This window comes from Carex rostrata, chromosome 31 (assembly GCF_964058835.1).
Source record: "Carex rostrata chromosome 31, lpCarRost1.2, whole genome shotgun sequence".
Lineage (NCBI taxonomy): Eukaryota > Viridiplantae > Streptophyta > Magnoliopsida > Poales > Cyperaceae > Carex > Carex rostrata.
This window is the reverse complement of record NC_135948.1, coordinates 2,007,087-2,026,436: the sequence shown is the minus strand read 5'-3', so window position 1 is coordinate 2,026,436 and position 19,350 is coordinate 2,007,087. Positions and strand designations below refer to the sequence as shown.

Here is a 19,350-nt window from a genome sequence, read left to right as displayed (position 1 = left end):
ACAGAAACATTTTCTCTTTACCAAACGGAAAAGAAATATTCAGCGGTTACATCGAATAAGCCAGCTCTTGACCAATTGGGTTTTCAATTTTGAAAGAATTGATAAGTAATTAATAATTAAGTAAAAGAGCTGATTTTCATTAGCCGTGTGCAACCAATTGATTTTTCTGATTTTTAAAGTTCAAACGGTCGATCCAAACTGTTAAATGTGATCGGTCTCTATACTAAAATGTACGTGGTGACCAAATTTTACATTTTGTTAAAAAATTTTACTATTTAGTAAGTCAGTTTTAAAATCGTTGATTTTAATAAACAGTGAAAATTTTTAAATCATTGAAAACAATGATTTTAAAACTGACTTAATAAAAAAGAAAAGAATTCCAAAAAATATAAAATTTGTCTCCAAACACATTTTATTTTAGATTAAATGTTGAACGGTTTGGATCTACTGTTTGGACTTTGAAAATGTAAAAACCAAAGCGTTTGTTCCACGGCCTAAGAACAAACGTTTTGATATTAGCCAACCCCTTCATATATATATATATTCATAGAGGTTGGCTAATATCAAAACGTTTGATCTGGAGCCGTGGTGCAACCAATTGGTTTTGCGATTTTTAAAGTTCAAACGGTCAATCAAAACCATTAGATGTGATCTCTATATTAAAATGTACTTGGAGGTCCAATTTTACATTTTTTTGGATTTTTTTATTTATTAAACCAGTTTCAAAATCACTAATTTTAATAAACATCTAAATTTTTTTAGATCATTAAAAATAACAATTCTAAAACTGGTTTAATAAATAGTAAAAAAATTTGGTCTGCAAGCACAATATAATATAGATTAAATGTTGAACGGTTTGAATTGACTGTTTAGACTTTGAAAATGTAAAAATCGAAGCGTTTGTTAATATTAGCCACTCTATATATACACACACTACGAGGGTCGTTCCGAATGAAACTTTGTGAATTACAAAAAAAAAAGGTTCCCTAACAAGCCAGTGTATGTTGCCTGCTATACATAATGGTCACCTAGTAGTGCTGAGTGCCTACTTGGCTACTTAACTTGTTAAAAGTTCAAGGATTCAAACATCTCACACATCAAAATAGCATAGTATTTAACAATTGTTAAGATATGAGGTTTTATGAATTTTGAAGATAATATAACACTTTATGAGTTGAGCTACTGTATTTTTTGAAGTAAATAAAATTCCTTTCTTCATAATCTGCACACCCGGGTCTGTTTTGTTTTAATGTCCGTTCTCTAATCTCTGATCGCAGCGTTGATGTTCGAAATTTCGCAACCAAGTTCAGAGACCTTTTCTTTTGTTTTTTGGCCTTAAAAAAAAATGCAAATATGGGATTCTCACTAGTTGTGGGAACTTAGTATTTTGTTCTTAAAATATGTCGGAGCTCCATTAATTGTTACGGCACTTATTAGTATTTTTGTCAACAAAAGGATCACATGATTATTAATTATAAGAATAAACATTTTTTTCCCCAAGTTTATTTCTCTCATCCATCCTCCAATCATTAATTATATGAGGGGACACAACTTCCAGCACAAAAAGGCAAAAGAAAACGTGTATCAGTCATTAATAATGTGGGGGACCGCTAATTAACTGAGGGACCACTTATATTTGAAAAACTTTACAACTGATGCGCGTAAATATGTATACTTATACACGCAAGTATTAACATCTAATATAGTAAGTATTCAATAATATGTAAGATATCAAGTATTTCTTTAAACAATCTTTCTTATCACATACTCATTTTTTACACATTTTTAAAGATGTTATTTTCTCTTACTTCAATGTCGCTCATATTTCTGACAATTTGTGATTTTTTTTGCAAATTTAAAGTCACAGACATTTTCTACGTAATTTTCTCTTTCAAATGAGATCCATGATAAAATACTTTTGAGTTGTCCGCCGCGCAAGTATTCATATCTCGTAGTGCAAGTATTCATACCTCGTCATGCAAGTATTCATACCTCGTCATGCAAGTATTCATAACTGCATCACCTTCGACTTCCTATCCATCGGTTCTTACCGATCCGCCGGCAACAAGGCAGGTTGTCACAGGAGATTTATGAATACTTTCTCAACAAGGTATGAATACTTGCTCGACGAAGTATCAATACTTGCACAAAGATGTATGAATACTTGCTCTACGTGGTAGAATACTTGCCCGACGAGGTATGAAACTACATGACAAGATATGAATACTTACGCGACGGACAACTCGAAAGTATGTCATCATGGATCTCATTTGAAAGAGAAAATTACGTAAAAGATGTTCGTGATATTAGATTCACAAATTTCATCACAGATCTTCAGAAATATTAGCGAGATTGAACGGGAGAAAAAAACCCCATCTCTAAAAATGTGTAAAAGATGGGTGTGATGTGTCCAGTTTTTTTTTTTTTTTTAAATATTTGATCTATTATATATTAACACTTGCATGCATATGTATCCATATTTGTGCGCACCAGTTGTAAAATCTATCAAATATTAAGCGGTCCCTCAAGTAGTTAGTGGTCCACCCAGTAAATGAGCGGCCCCTCAACTTAATAATCGATAATGACGCATTTTGTTTTGTCTTTTATTGTTGGAAGTTGTGGTCCCCCTCTTAATTAGTGATCAACAAATATAGTTATTGACTGGGAAATAAATAGGGAAAATGAATTGGAGGATAGTTAGTTGATCCCTAATTATAAATATTAGTTTGCTTTGAGGTCCTTTAAATATGGTTTATTAAGTTTTGCATTCCACTACCATATACACATGCTGAGATGTATATATATAAATTAGAGTAGAACTAGGATGTTCTTAAGCTCACCAAAGTGTTTGATCAGCTTAATTCCAAAACTCATCAAATCAATTTCAAATGACGAATCCGAACCGTTGAAATCCATTTACCTTACGAGTGATGCGTCTACATGTGAAAATTTTAAACATTCGAATTAATTTAGTATAAAGTCAAGCGGTCAAAAAATATTTAAAAAATGAATGCACTAAAATTAATTTATTACTTCTAATTTTGACCGATTGACTTTATACTAAATTAATTCGAATGTTTAAAATTTTCATATGTAGACGCATCACTCGTAAGGTTGGCGGGTTCCAACAGTTCAAATTCGTCATTTGAAACTAATTTGATGAATTTTAGAATTAAGCTCACCAAATATTTTGGTGAGCTTAAGAACACCCTAGTTCTACTCAGCGAGATGATGGATTCACAAGAGAGCGAGAGAACAGCGTAAAACAAGATTAATACTGTATTATTTTTAAGCTCACTGCATCTCTCTCATTACGTATTTTGGTAGCTATAATTCTTATATTTATTGAATTAGTTTCAAATATATGGCGAGTCTAAATGGTTGAAAGCAATTTATTTTTATGAGTGATGTGTTTACGTATAAAATTAACACGCCCATTTTTTATTAATAACTCCCCCCCCCCCTCCCCTAAAAAAAAAAAAAAAAATTTAAATTGGCCCCGTGTTTGATTTTTTTTTTCAAAACTGCCTCAATGCTGGACCCACGGGCGGCCCAAAACACCAAGCAGACCGCCCCCTACAGGGGCGAGCCACACCCCTACCAAACCCCCCCCTGCAGGGGCGGGCCACATCTCTAGCAGATCGCCCGGGCCAGGGGCGGCCCACGAGGGACCAGACCGCCTGTGGTCTGGGCGGTCCTTTTTTTTTTTTTAGAGAGATCTTAATATTTTTATTTAAATAATTTTATGAAGAAAAAAGTTCCTTGTTTAGAGTGTATGCCAAAAAATAAGACATTTGGTATATTTTATGCAGTGATGTCGTAACTCTTTATAACTTTGATTTGGTATGTCAGTTGGATATCACAAGTTTAAAGATAACACTAATTAATGATTTGGCCTTGATTCAAAAATTTCCAAGTTCTGACAGCTTGTTGATATTTTTCTCTTTATTTATGGTACTAAAATAGTAGTTTAAAAGCTACTAAAATATGAACAAACCTCAAATTAGATCTCTGTCCATGCATAATGCACCATAGACTGACATCTAGTATAGTATCAAGTCCAAACTCAGCAGCCAAGCACTAAGCAAAGGCCACTGGTATAGTGCAATGCTCTAAAAACATCAAATTTGACCTCTTCTGGTAAATTAGTAAGTCTGGACTGATACAGAAATCAAACAGTAAAAGTGATTACACCAGCATGTAGAGCATTAAAAAATACACAGAATTGACACAAATTTAAATTTATTTAGATTTTTCTACAATTAGTTATGAATTTTCAAAGTTCGACTTTGAAAAAACTTTAAACAACCATAACTTTGGCTAGGAAAGTCGGATTTGTGTGTATGACCACTTTTCGGAAAGGGGGGGGGGGCGAGACGAATCCAAATATCACCCAAGAGGAAACCCCAGGCATCCGGATCATCAGAATTTAAAAAAAAATGTTGTTTAGTGCCTCAAAAATTCAATTTAAGTTTTCGTTCAACGATGGACGTACAACGATCGGTATTTTTTTAGTCAAAAGTCTAAGATTATTCAAGAATTATTCATATAATTATTTTAAAATGCATTTACTATTTATTGTTTTCGTTTGCCTATCTCCGAGCAAATGGTATATGTTGACAATAATCAAATAATCCAATTATTCTCTAAAATAAAAAAAATTGACATCATTGAGGCAATCTAACTATATTTCCTTGTGTATATTTAAATAAAATAAATTATTAAGAATCAATGTCAAGTCCTTAATTAATGTTATATTTAGACTTGTCATATCCAACTGACAAATCAAATCAAAGTTATAAAGAGTTACGACATAATGTCTTATTTTTTGGCATACACTCTAAACATGAAAATTTTTTCTTCATAAAATTATTTAAATCAAAATATTAAGATTTCTCTAAAAAAAAAAAGGACCGCTCGGACCACAGGCGGTCTAGTCCCTAGTGGACCGCCCCTGACCCGGACAGTCTACTAGAGGTGTGGCCCGCCCCTGTAGGGGGCGGTCTGGTAGGGGTGTGGCCCGCCCCTATAGGGGGCAGTCTGCTCGGTTTTTTGGACCGCCGGTGGGCCCAGCGGTCGGAGCAGTTTTGAAAAAAAAAACAAACACAGGGGCAATTTTAAAATTTTCTTTTTTTTAGATATTAATTTAATAAAAATGGCCAAAATTGACAAATTTTCAAATTAATTTATACAGTACGAAGTCAAATGATTAAAAATAATGAAAAATTAATATGTTAAAATTAATTTACAAATAATTTTTTACTGCTTAAATTTATATTAAATTAATTTGATCTTTTTAAATTTTGCATATAAACATATTATTTTATGAAGTTAATTGAATTTAACTGTTTAAATTCATTGTTTATAGTCGATAAGTCTTGAACATAGATTTAGATAAGTTAGTACTATTGATGTAAATATAGAAGGGGTAAGACTAAGGTGCTATGGGTTGCATAGAGGGCTACGGTGCTACGGCTCAATATTCAAGTTTTTAAAATTCAAACGGTCGATCCGAACTGTTCATCTTGTTCTCCATATTAATATGTGTTTGAAGACCAAATTTTACATTTTTTTTTAATTTTTTACTATTTTTTTAGATAGGTAGAAAATCAGTTGATCTAAAAAATTCTGCACCATTCAGATATTTGATTTTCTACCTATCTAAAAAAATAGTAAAAAATTTCCAAAAAATGTAAAATTTGATCTCCAAACACATATTAATATGGAGAACAAGATAAACAGTTCGGATCGACCGTTTGAATTTTGAAAACTCAAATATTGAACCGTAGCACCATAACCCTCTATGCAACCCATAGCACCTTAGTCTTACCCAACATATGTGTCATAATCTTCATGAGTTTTTCGTTAAAAATCGAACGGTTTATAGTATATTGCGATATTTTTAGGGAGAAATTTATGCATTTATTGTTCGATGTGCGTAAGTTCTTTAAAACACAACGATGTTTCACTGACTGATTTTTCATAATAGATAAACGTATGTTGTAATAAATTTGTTTGAAAAATATGATTTAGATATAATATACAGATATAATTTGGAAGTCAATTCAAAAATATATTTAGCTGAAAATCACCATTTTGATTTTATCATGTATTAATTAATAACTAAATAGCTCTCAACTTGCACTGAAAATTTACTTCTACCAAAAAATCATATTTTTTGAAAGAAAGACAACGTCAAGTCTCAAAATCCATATGTATGGAGTTACAACAAATAATATTTCTCATTAGGATTTCAAACTCACGACCTCTCACGTCAGAGAGCATGTGTCTTTGATACTAGATCAAAGACTAGTTCTTACAAAAAAAAAAAATTATATTAAAATGTTGTATTGCCATACTCATTGTCCATGCTAGGTAAACTTACGAAAAAATGGTTATTTCTTTCTTAATGGTATATTTAAAGGAAATCATTTATAAAGGTGTAACCTAACAATCTTGACAATTTTATTTAAATTATTAAATAAAAGAATTAAAAAAAATTAGAAATATAGTGTTACTCTTATAGATTTGTTGTCTATTTTTTTAAAAAAAATTTGAATGTGTGACCAAATATTAAATTTTAAGTTATTTTATAAACGATTGAATTTGCATAAAAGTTTATTATTTTTCCTGCAATATCATAAGGTATATATAATAGATTGCATTCCAACCACTGCACTTAAAATTATAAGTAATTTTTATAGTTGTCAAAATTGTCAGGGTAATAATTTTATCAATATCTTGTGAAAATTGTCAGGGTAATATTTTTGTAGATGATTTTAAACCAAAATAAAAATATTTTATCAATAATTTTCATTTATTTATGTGACTTTCGTTTATAAAAATATTAAATTGGATTGCTCGTGTGTTCGCCAAAACTTTCATAAATTTGTATTTCCCGTCAAAATATTTTTTATTTCGCTCATTTACCGATGGAAAACATTAACATTTGTTAGATAAAAGAAAAAGAAACTCATAAAAGAAATGGGATTCGGTTCTTGTAATCGGGTTCAATACCTATGTTTTTTGGTTGACCCTTAGAGCATCTTCAACGGTGATTGCTTATAGATTGCTTATGTTGATGTATCAATTGTTTTTTGTAATTGCTGGGTTATATGGCTATTGCTTATTTAGCAATTGTTGAAAAGAATTGCTTAATAAGAAATCACTTTTTAAAGATGAGTTGGGCAAATGTTTAATTCTTATTGGCCAAGTATTTAATTCTCAATTGTTTTGTTAATTGTACCAATGTAGGAGTGGATTGCTTAATTTCTAAAATTTTCATAATTATTATTTAGTAATTAATTTCAAAATATTTAGGGTAAAGATATTATCTCCCTTCCCTAACAATCCCTCCTAACTATCTTTATCCATATCCAAAAAAATAACGCGTCTCTCTCATCCCACCTTACACTATCTTATCTAATCTTGTTCCCTCACACATCACCGCTCCTTCGCTCATCCAGTTGCGATCGCCAACCACAGGAGAGCGTGGTGCACCGTCGAGATCCGGTGCGATCCTGCACAATCTTACCTCGTCTCCGATGAGATCCGGCGAGGAGAGCGTGGTGCATCGTCGGAGGGGGTCCATGCTAGCCCAGCGAAGGTTGTCAAAGTGCAACATATGAATACTTCATTAGTTAAATATGCATACTTCATGTTGTTAGATATGAATAATTCATATTTACATTAATTAGTTATAAATACTTTCATTAGTTAGATATGAATACTACATTTGTTAGATATGAACACAATATACTTACTATAAAAAAAGAGACTTTTTAAGTGAAATGAAGAGGTGTTCCAAAAGAGGTGTCTTATTTTGAATTGTATAAATTATTTTGTACATGTATAAATACTTCGTAATCTTCATTATGAATATTGTTAGTGTCAGGTGTGAATACTTTCTGTATTACTAGGCTGTTGGGAATACTTCCTGGTCTCCAATCTGGGCAGGTGTGAATATTGTTAGTGTCAGATGGGAATATTTGTTAATGTCAGGTGTAAATACTTCATTAGTTATAGATGAATACTTCATGTTGTCAACATATGCATACTTCATTTGTTAGATATGAATATTTCATAATTTAGATATGAATACTTCATTAGTTAGATATGAATACTTCATTGTATAGATTCGCTGTAGTGGTCCCCAATCTTGGCAAATGTCGCTTTCAGACGGTTGCGGTCCCCAATTCAGGCTGTCAGACGTCGTCAGCAGTTCCCTGGTCGTTACTGGTCCCCAAGATTAATGGTTCCCTCCAGTTTATGTTTACATATGATGAATATTATAGATAATAAGTATGAATACTATAAATTCGTAGGTATGAATACTATACATTTTGATGATGAATAAAATCACGTTAACCCTGCTCATTGACAGTAGTTACCATGTGCACGTTAGTTAGTGATCCTCCGTTGTATTTTTTTTTGTCTTTTAGCGTGGGAGATAGATAGGGAACTAAATGAGGGTACTGTTAGTCGTTCCCAAATATTTAATAGTTGTCTTTTTTTTCTCCTCCTTCTGTTTTTCTTTTTTGATAAAGTGAATGAATATATAAGTTTTGTTAGAAATAAAAAATAATAATAATAATGTAACCTACGAATGCACCGACCCGATACTATACGCCCAGGGAACAAAATTATAATACAAAAAAAAAACACCATTACCAAATAACCATACAAATTATAATTAAGATTTCAAATAAAAAATAAACAAGATTCGATACAAATAATTACAGACAGGTTTGTTTCTTAAGAGTGAACAAGGTTTAAGTTCCGTAAAGGAGCGATGAACGTTAAAAAATTTAGAAGATTTCATTAGAAAAAATAAAATAAAAATAGAACATTAAAATCTAGAACAAACAAAATAATTATATTTTTAGACATTAAATGTTAATCCAGGTGCGGATCTAAGGTTTAGTTAAAGGTGGTTAAATCACATCTATGATTCAATATTTTAATTATATGTATAGAAATTTAATTGAATTTTATCTTTTGTAAACTTTTTATATAGTCTAGCCGTCTTTAATAAATGACAAATTTTAGTTGTAATATGATGATTAATAATTTTGTTTCTTTATAAATCTAGTTTGGGAAATATGATGATTACTAATTTCATTCTTTAACATAACGAATTTATGGACGATTAGTCTGGCTAAATCAATCAATGAAATGAACCTTAAAAGTTATGTTTTGTTTGAAGAACAAAAACACATATTATATATAATGGGGGAATTTTACGTATACCCACAACAAATCACAAATAACAGTAGTAAGAGTTTTGATGAAAATCAAAGAGAAATTTGGATATATACCCATCGCAACTTCTAAAATTAGATATTTATCCATCCAAAATTGAAAATTAGATATTTTCCCATCTAAACATGACCAATTTATTAATATACCCATTTCCATTTTTTTTCTTCACTAAAAACTGTAAATCAATATTCATAAAATATTTAAAGACTATTTTGCCCTTCAAAGAATACTCGGAGATCAAACAGTTCTTTGATTGAATGGTTAGAATTTAACCTCCATTGCTCACATGCCTCTCAGGATATCAAACAATCAAAGCGCTCTTAATCCCTCCGCAAATGTCCGTTGTCTCCTCCCTCTCCGCTACCTATGAGTATCTTTTACTGCTCTCCTGTATATGAAGTCAACAAGTCTATTGAAGACTGGTACCTGTCTTCGTACCAATCGTGACTTCTTTGGATTTGATTTGTTCAGGAATATATGGACTTATACTCTACACATCTTCTTCTTTTTTTTTTTTTTTCTGAAGCTCCAACCAATAATTATTTGTTTTGGTTTGGTCAAATACTGGAGCATGGTATTTTTGCTTTTTTTCATTCAAACTAAAGTATCAATATCATTTTCATGAAAAGAGACTAGGTTCACGGTACTGACAAACACAATATTAAAACTATTTACAAACAGGTCCTTATAACATTCATTTTATTAGGTTCTAATGTAACAAGTCTTGTATTCTATATTCAAAATGGCTCCATTAACCATTCTAATGACATTATCATATGACAGATGAAACTGAGAAAACAACAAGAAGGAAGTAGAACATGCAATCAGACCTTAGTATTAGTTAATGACAAGCACGGAGGGGTTAAGAGCGCTTCGATTGTTTGATATCTTGAGAGGCATGTGAGCATTGGAGGTTAAATCCTAACCATTCAATCAAAGAACGGTTTAATCTCTGAGTATTCTTTGAAGGGCAAAATAGTCTCTTAAATATTTTATTGATATTGATATGCATTTTTTAGTGATAAAAAATGAAAATGGGTATATTAATAAATAAGTCTTGTTTAGATGGGAAAATATCTAATTTTGAATTTTGAATGGGTAAATATCTAATTAAAGAAGTTGTGACGGGTATATATCCAAATTTCTCAAAAACAAAATACAATGAATATTTTGATGAATACACGTGTACATATCGAAAAATACTTTTTTTTAAGGGGTTGGTTCCTCTGCAGTCGTTAGAAGATTTGACGGTATTTCTTATTCGCCGATTTTTGATCTGCATGCTCTCATTGCCTCAAATGGACGGACGGATTAAACTTACAACTTCGGAGTTCGTCCATGTCTAACTAAAATTGAATTAACATCACCTAAGGTAACAGAATATTTATGTTTAGATCCAAACCGTCCGATTCACACTATATTTTAAGGTAACCGTGCATATCACTTCGGGCGGATTGGCCCGGATTATGATCGGACGGTCCATATATAAACAGAAATATTTTGTTACCTCAGAGTATGGATTCTATAAAATTTCCCAAATTCCCAGATAAATAGATACTTCGTCTTTTTCGCTCCGTTTCTTCCCGATCTGCAGCCATGCCTCCTCGTCGCGCGAAAAAAACCACCGTTACCAAGAGCAAGGTTTCCACCCCCGCCGCATCTTCGCCAAAGGTTGAAATGGCGCCGTGTCCATCCACCGTATCTCCGGCCGCCGCGGTCGAAGATACCACCGGTCCCAAGGAAGATTCTTTCTTAAAAAAAGACCAAACCCGAAAACCCGATCCGATCATGACCGCGGGATCGGAAATTGAGTCTGACAGCGTCAAGGATGGAGAATCTTCCCAAATTGACCCGGCTATTCGGGCCCGACCCGCAAAGAAGAGGGTTGTGGCAAAGGTCGCCGCGTCCGGGGTGAGGAAAGAGGCGGTTGCTTCGGTGGCAAGAGATCAAATTGAACAAAAAAGGGGATCCTTGTCAGGAAAAGAGGCTGAGACAGAGAAATCAGAGGCTTCAAAGGACGGGAGTGATTGTACAGTAGAAGAACAAGAAAAGCCCATGAAAGATGTACTGGAAGTGAATGTAGGAGAGGAGAAAGAGATAGCTGGAGAAGGAGATATCAAAACAGTGAAAGAAGGAGAGGAGAACACAGAGAAGACTGGTGGAGAAAAAGAAATAGAAGAAATACCCGTCAGTCAGGAAGTAAAAGATGAAGGAGAGAAGATTGAAAAAACTGACACTGAGGAACTGGCAAACAAAGTCAAATTTGAAGAACAACTGGTGGAAGAAGGAGAACCGATCGAAGAAGAGGCCGTAGAAGAAGTAGAACCGATTGAAGAGGAAGCCGTGGAAGAAGGAGAACCAATTGAAGAAGAAGCCGTGGAAGGAGAACTGATAGAAGAAGATTCCGTGGAAGAGGTAGAACTGATAGAAGAAGAACCATTGGAAGAAGAAGAAGAGGCTTTTGAAGAAGAAGAAGAACCTACGGAACAAGAACAGGTGGAAGAAGAACCAATGGAAGAGGAGGAGGAGCAGGAGGAGGAAGAGGAGGAAGAAGAAGAGCCCATAGAAGAAGAAGCGGGAGAGGGAGATGGAAATGAAGAGATTACAAAAGGAAGGAATAATGAAGAGAATAGAGACATTGTTGCAGTTAAAGGTAGTATGTTTCTGGATAATATTTTTGTCAATTGCAAGAAAAAGTTTATTGAAGCTCATCCAAAATTCAGTGAATAAAAATCCAGTAAACCGTCCACTCAAGATCGAATTTTGGAAAAAAAATGAAATTCATTAGTCTAGATAAGCTACACGAAATCATAGCAGAAAAAAGAAGAATCATACATTTTTTCTGGAGGAAATACAGTAATCTCAGAAGAATGTTAGAATAATTCATAATATTCATTCTAGTTATGTTGTTTGCCTTGAAAGTTCTTACTCTTTTGTCAAGATTGATTGGTAAATCTTATTTAAGAACCTCTCAACAGCGACCTAGAAGCATGAGAACATAGAACATCTATGATAGTTGAATATTGGATAGAGGTTTTGAGTATAATGGACCAAAAACTTTTTGCCCAAATGTTAGTGTTGCATGGGTTTTGGCTTACATACTAAAATTGTTCTTTCCATTTGGTGGTGATCAGTGGTGGATCCACTACAAATGAATGGGAGTCAATTGATCCCCCTTCATTTTCAATATTTTCGTACTTAGACATTATTTTGCTATGTAATTTAGAGTAAAATACTATGAATACTATAAAATTGACCCCTATACTTTTTGAAAAAATTTATATGATTGACCCTCATACGAAATTTCTGAGTTTTGACCGCCATAAATTGAAAGTATGCCTCTGCTCCTGGTGATGATGCTGAATTCAAGTTCAACTGCATATCTACCCATGGATTTTATTGATGATTTTCATATTTGCAACTTACTGCAAATGCTAGTAGCTGGAATTAGAAAGTATGTTTTCCTATATTTCTGCTAAAGTTTGATGGCTTAATCGGGTTGGACTTGGCTCTCTTGTGAGTTGTGTCAACTAGGTTGAATTAGACAATATACATCCTAAGGAATTAGTCCACTCGGTTCACTAACAGACATGCGTGCATCCTTACGCAGTCAATTAAAACATTGTATGAGAATGGGCCAAGGTTGGTATCTTACTGGTACAAAAAAGGGCTGTTTAGTGATCTAGTTGGGTTCAACTGGACTCATTTTGAGCACAATAGGCTTGTTCGACAAGTTGTCTTCAAGCTTATAGGTTTTAAAATGGCGGTCCTGTATGCAGTTCTTGTTCTCAGAACTGGATTCAGAAACAGCTCTGCTTCTGCTCATATTTTCTAATACTGAATACAAGGTATTACTTGTATGAGCATCTGTATCCTCCTCAAAAAAGGTTGGTATTACTGAATACAAGGTTGGTATCTTACTGGTACAAAAAAGGGCTGTTTAGTGATCTAGTTGGGTTCAACTGTACTCATTTTGAGCACAGTAGGCTTGTTCGACAAGTTGTCTTCAAGTTTATAGGTTTTAAAATGGCGGTCCTGTATGCAGTTCTTGTTCTCAGAACTGGATTCAGAAACAGCTCTGCTTCTGCTCATATTTTCTAATACTGAATACAAGGTATTACTTGTATGAGCATCTGTATCCTCCTCAAAAACCTGTATCATATTTGTCTCTGTATGCACTGGGACATAGTCTGTACCTGTTCAGGTTTTTGGTATAGGTTGGGTTGTATAAAATGCTGTTTTCACCCATTTCAAAATATCTTCACACGGGGTGAAATCCAACCTTACCTGTGTTGAAAACCTCTCTCAAAGAAGGGTTTTTAAAACCTTTATTTAATCTTCTCCAGATGTACAACTTGCATCAGTAGATGGAGGAGGAGGAGAAGATCAGGGGTTGGGTGATATGCTAGAACCCACAATGTACTTGAAGGCTCTATTACCCAACAGAAAAGTCAAAGATGCTCAAATTTTTATAAGCCAGTTGGAGAAAACTGTGGTTGAAGAAGACATTGTAAAGGCCTTTGCCGGGTTTGGGGAGATTCAATCCGTTAGGGTTATCAGGCATTCAAAAACCCAGAAAAGCAAAGGCTATGCCTTTTTGCAGTATTCTACTGCTGAGGCAGCAGAGAAGGCTCTGTCTCAGCTCAAGGATGGTACAGAGGTTGGATTTCTAACTAAACCTTAAACCCGTTAAGCTGGTTTTAGAAACTGTTCATACAGTTCAGTTTAGTTCTGTTCAATCATGAAATGACTGGCAATATCTGGACCTATATTGACTGGACCTGTTAAGCTGTTCTCCCACTCTGTTTGTTTCAAAAACATGAAAATAAGAATATAATTTAAGCTTATTTAAGGATAAAATAAGGAACAAAAGTTGAATAAAACCTAGCAATGAGGTTAGAGTGTTGATATCTACTTGGTTAGCTGTGGCACTTACTTTTTAGTGTATTGTGTTATCAGATTAAGGGAAAGACAGTGCATATCTCCACTAGCAACCAGGGCACACTCTTTGTCGGCAATATATGCAAGTCTTGGTCAAAGGATCAGGTTCATATGAAACAAACTTTTTATATGAAATTATTTTTACATCTTATCCTCTAAAAATCACCAGTGTCATTTGTGTGTTCAACAACTTGCTGCTCTCAAATAACCCTCCAAATTGATCTTTCAAAAGGGGTGCATATGCAAATACCATTTTATTTTTTGGTGAATTTGCAAGTTTCCAAACAATTAGGAGGTATATGCCAAGCATGCTTGCATTATTCTGATCTCTTTTATTTTTTTCCTCCAGGTGCTAGATGCACTAAAAGGCCTTGGGGTAGAAGGAATAGACCAAATAGCCTTACCTGAAGATCCAAAAGTTGAAGGGAAGATCAAGGGTTTTGCCTTTGTAGAGTTCTGCACGCATATTGATGCAAAAGCTGCTTTGAACCGTTTGTGCAAGCCTGATGCGGTTCTTGGCTGTGATTATAGTGCCAAGGTTTCATTTGCACAACTCCCAGTAAATTACATTGATGATGAGCTACAGGCCAAGGTAAATCAATTTTCATTTCTTCTATAGTTTTTAGGCTAAAACTCAAAAGCCACCTAAATGGTATCCACATTTAAAATCTGTATTTAAATGCCTATATAGTATGTATGCACGACAAGCTTGAAATCTTTCATAAAATTGACTCGAGTCAATGGAGCCATTTTGTAGAAAAATTTTGTATCTTCCTCCCTTTGTTTAATTTTAACTATTATGTTTGTCCGTTATTTATTAAAATATAGGTGTAAATTTCTTAATTACAAAAACTTTAGGCTGCTTAGTATTCTAAACTATCGTTAATGAACCTGGAGTTAGTGCAGCCATCTTGGTAAACAAATTTATATTTTCATCTTCTTTTTTATTTATATTCATTATTTGTCAATCCACTTGTTACAGGATGTCAAATTCTGCAATTATATATGGTTTCTATGGCATGCATATAATTCATATGTTTCTTGGTCATGCATATAATTCATATGTTTCTTGGTTTTATTCAGTCATTGTTTAATATTTAAGAGCAATTGGATAAACTATATTGTGTTAAATTAACTCATTTTGTTCTCTCTTATCATGCAGTTTAAGGGTTATTTGGATAATTTTATAGTACTGAGTTTCCAATTTGCATCTTTAGTTTGTAGCTTGCGTGCTTCGGCTGGCTCAGTATAGAGGGATATAGGGCAATGACTGAGAACTTGTGTGGGAGGAGGGAGGGGGGGTACTACTTGCTGTATCATGTGAATTTGTGGAAACAGCTCGTTATATATTTATTTATATATGGCAGGTGAAAACAGTATACCTGGAACCAGTACCTATGTCTTGGGATGGCAAGAAAATAGAGGAGATTTGCAAGGAATACGGAGCTATAGAGAAAATTAAGCTATATCGGAAATCACAGAGTAGAAGGAAGGATTTTGCATTTGTTGAATTCGTATCCCAAGAGAGTGCCTTGAGTTGTGTCGAGGGGTTGAGCAAGGCCCTACTTGAGCAGGATGATACAAAGGTATATATTTTTCCAATTTTAAATGTAATTCTGTCCATTGTTATAAGAATATTTGATGTACTTTATCATTTTTCAGTGCTTTAAAATATGGATAGAAATCATTTAATCAAAATTACTCCGAGGATTGCAAAGTATTGTGGTAATCAAATTAAAGGGTAGATAATGGTGGGCAACTAATCTTATCATTCTTTGAAAGAAAAAAAGGAATAGTGGTGGCAACTATTTGCAAAAAGGACATTTGGCAATCTCTACTCTGTTTTATTTACTTGCCATTTCTCAATACACAAGGGCCTCTATGTTTTTCCTCTTATGTTTTTCAGGTGAGTGCCTCACTGGCAAGGCCTTATGCAAAGAAGACTGGAACAAAATTCATATTACGTGGCAATTTTAAGGTAAAAAAAAGCAATGAAAAGGGTGAAAAGGAGGAGGAGGAGGCTAGAATAATTAAGAAAAGTGATGAAAAGGTTGAAAAGGAGGAGGTTAAAATAATTGAGGTGTCTGGAAGCTCTAAAAGGAAGCGCAAGAGACCCAAATCGAAAGGGGTAATTGCCCAAAAACCAAAACCCCTCTCCCCTCAAAAAACAATTAAAAAGAACAAAATGGTGCACAAGAAGGGACCAAATATTGAGACACCTCACCGAAATGCACCAAAGAAAAAACCCAATAAGGAAGCACCTGTACCAGTAAACCCTCAAGGATCAAGAAAAAGACCTTTTAAGGAGGTACCAGAGTCATCAAAAAGACCATTCAAGGGAAAAATGAAGCAGCATGAAAAGGGGATGCGAGGTGAGCCCCACCCTCACCGGTCAGGAGCAAAAAAGTCGAAACCATTCAAGGGAAGTAGTAAACAGCATCAGAGGGGTGTGCCTTCTTTCAATAAAGAGAGGGATGCTCCTGCTTTCAATAACGAGAGGGATTTCAAAAGGTCTCGCGACGACCATTATGGTAACTGTGAATTATGATTTGTGAATATTTTAGTTTGAATTTTGAGTGAGGCTACGGTACTATGTATAGCGCACTTTGGTCCTTACTATGACTATATTTTTTTTATTTTCGAAGTCTAAATTGTCGATCCGAACTGTTCATCGTGATCTCTATATAAAAATGTACATGGAGACTGAATTTTGTATTTTTTGGAATTCTTTTATTATTTTTTTAGATAGGTAGAAAATCACTACTTTTGAATGGTCTAGAATCTTTAGATAAGTGATTTTGTACCTATTTCAAAAAATAGTAAAAAAATTCTAAAAAACGTAAAATTTGGCATCCAAGCACATTTCATATGGAGATCATGTTGAGCGGAACGGATCGACTGTTTGAACTTTGATAATGGAGATATACATCCATAGTGCGGACCAAAGTGTGCTATGCACAGTGCCATAGCCTCACTCTTGAATATTTCAAGGGTAGACTTTGATTCTTGTTTGGTGAAACTATTTTCAGGCAATTATCATAGTCATCATGGATCTTCTCCAATTGATAGACGACTCTCACTTGAGTATGCATATGCGCCGCATTCTTATACTAGGCATATACATGAACCTCCTTATGCTAGTACTAGTAGTATACATGAACCCCCTTATACTGCTAGTGTGCATGAGCCAAGTAGACGCGAGCCATATACTTATACTTCTGGGTCTTACCACTCCCACCACTCTGATCTAGTACTTCTTTCACTTAATTTGTTTATTTCTTTCTATAAGCTGTTTTATATGAATTGTTTCCTAATGATTGGTTGCATATATAGGCGCCTCATGCAGGGTATGTACCACCTACACACCATGCACCTCGCACTAGGCATGTTTATGAACCGAGGTATGGATTTGATGTTTCTGAATCTTTTCACGTGTCAAATTATCAACTATATCATTTACTTTTTACTGGATTTTTTTTTTAAAAAAGAAACTGTGTGCTGACTTGTAATTTTTGTTTATTAGTGCTCCTGCTCCTGCACCATATGGTGGTGGATATGACAGGCCTATTGTTTACACCAGAGGTATTGTTCTGAACTTCTGATCAAGTCTTTTTGTTTATAAATGTATTTGGGGTCTTGAGCTCCTTTTTTAATTTAGGAGGCAAAATTTCCAAGGGATGGGATCTGTTTGAGCGGGTAAACTTGACAACTACAACAACAACAACCAAGCGTTTAATCCCAATTGAAATATAATCTATGCTTTATGCACATCATACACATAAATGATGATAACATTGTACAAATTTTGCTGGTCATGAAATGACTTGAAATTGGCACCGGTCTATTTTTAATGACATTTGATAGAATATATCAAATAGCATCCAAATTGCATGCAAACTGATACATAACCAATCAGCAAAAGTCCTAATGGTCCAAAACCTATCGGATTGGCTTCAATCGAAGAATCCAAACCGTTCAAACCGATCTCCTTCATAAGAGTTTCGTTTACATATTAAATTTTAAAATTTTAAAATTTAGTATCAAGTCAAGCGGTCAAAAATGATAAAAAATAAAAGGTGTTCAGTTAATTATTCTGCATTCATTTTTCATCACTTTATTACCATTTCACTTGGTATTAAATGAATCAGAAAATTTATAAAAAATTTATGTAAACGCATCACTCTTATGTAAATGCATCACTCGTGAAGTAGATCAGTTTGAATGGTTTGGATGTTTTAGAACTATTTTAACTTGATTTGAGAAAATCTTGTCAAGGTTGTTCTCAATACATTGCTACCCTATCTACTTTTTTTTTTTTTACTTATATCGAGTTATTGCAGAACTGCCAATTCCTCCAACAACCCATCCTGGATTTGTGACTTATCCCAGATATCAGGTTTGAACCATTTTTCTTTTACATTTTATTTCAATCTGTTGTTAAAATTTGTTGGTTAGTTGAAATGGATAGTCTTTATGTTACTTCATTTTAATTGAATTATTCGTTTATTTATCATGGCTTGAAACTAAATATTGATTCTGAAATTAGTTCATCTCTTTTTGTAACTTGCTTTGCAGCAACCTAGCTACCCATATCCAGCTGGTAGGTCCTACCCAGCAGATTACCCTCCAAGAAGATCATACTACTGAGCTAGAAACATTGGATTAAAATTTGAAAGTATAATTTGGTCCGTGAGTTATCACCTTTATGTTCAAAGCAAAATGTATCTGCTATTTTTTACGAAATTTAGTCAATGTAAGAAATGTTACTCCGTCACTGGGGTTTTCTAAGTTACATTTGGTTCCTAAATAATTTGGTTCTTGGATGGTGATGCATATTTTGTTTTTTGTGATGGAAAAAATGCTAATAAACTGCATATTTTGTTTGTCATGTCGTCAAAAATGTCCAAATGTAATGTGCTGCAGTGACTTTCTTGTTCTGATTTATGCTGTTGCTTTTTATTATTAGATAGCTAGAAGTTTTCACTATCTAGAGGTTCTTGTACGGGTACAGAATTTCAAATGGCCAAATTATTTTAATAAGCAAAAATACAAAGAAGTGAAATGTATCAGCGCCTCTGTTCAAATTTTTTTTTAAGAAAATGTACCAATTTATGCTATAAAAGTATAATTCCAGCCATCTACAAACTC

At 33.8% G+C, this 19,350-nt stretch overlaps 1 protein-coding gene across 2 annotated transcripts; it reads left to right on the top strand.

Annotated features, from left to right (window-relative positions):
- The first annotated feature begins 10,800 nt into the window (after positions 1-10,800).
- On the top strand, positions 10,801-19,028 carry LOC144547367 (uncharacterized). Of its 2 annotated transcripts, XM_078295992.1 has the most exons (11): positions 10,801-11,914; positions 13,608-13,921; positions 14,221-14,307; positions 14,552-14,794; positions 15,570-15,788; positions 16,109-16,733; positions 17,232-17,452; positions 17,536-17,603; positions 17,726-17,784; positions 18,543-18,598; positions 18,778-19,028. In XM_078295992.1, exons 1-11 carry the CDS (start codon positions 10,858-10,860, stop codon positions 18,847-18,849), a joined length of 3,021 nt encoding a protein of 1,006 aa, XP_078152118.1. In that variant the 5' UTR covers positions 10,801-10,857; the 3' UTR covers positions 18,850-19,028. The 2 variants fall into 2 exon arrangements, with proteins under 2 accessions (XP_078152118.1, XP_078152119.1); XM_078295993.1 differs by lacking the exon at positions 14,221-14,307.
- The last annotated feature ends 322 nt before the right edge of the window (positions 19,029-19,350 follow it).

Coding starts and splice junctions, on each gene's coding strand:
- LOC144547367 (XM_078295992.1), top strand. CDS start 10,858: ATGCCTCCTCGTCGCGCGAAAAAAACCACCGTTACCAAGAGCAAGGTT. Junction 14,795..15,569: donor ATGATGAGCTACAGGCCAAG/GTAAATCAATTT, acceptor TATATATGGCAG/GTGAAAACAGTATACCTGGA. Junction 17,604..17,725: donor AGGCATGTTTATGAACCGAG/GTATGGATTTGA, acceptor TTTGTTTATTAG/TGCTCCTGCTCCTGCACCAT.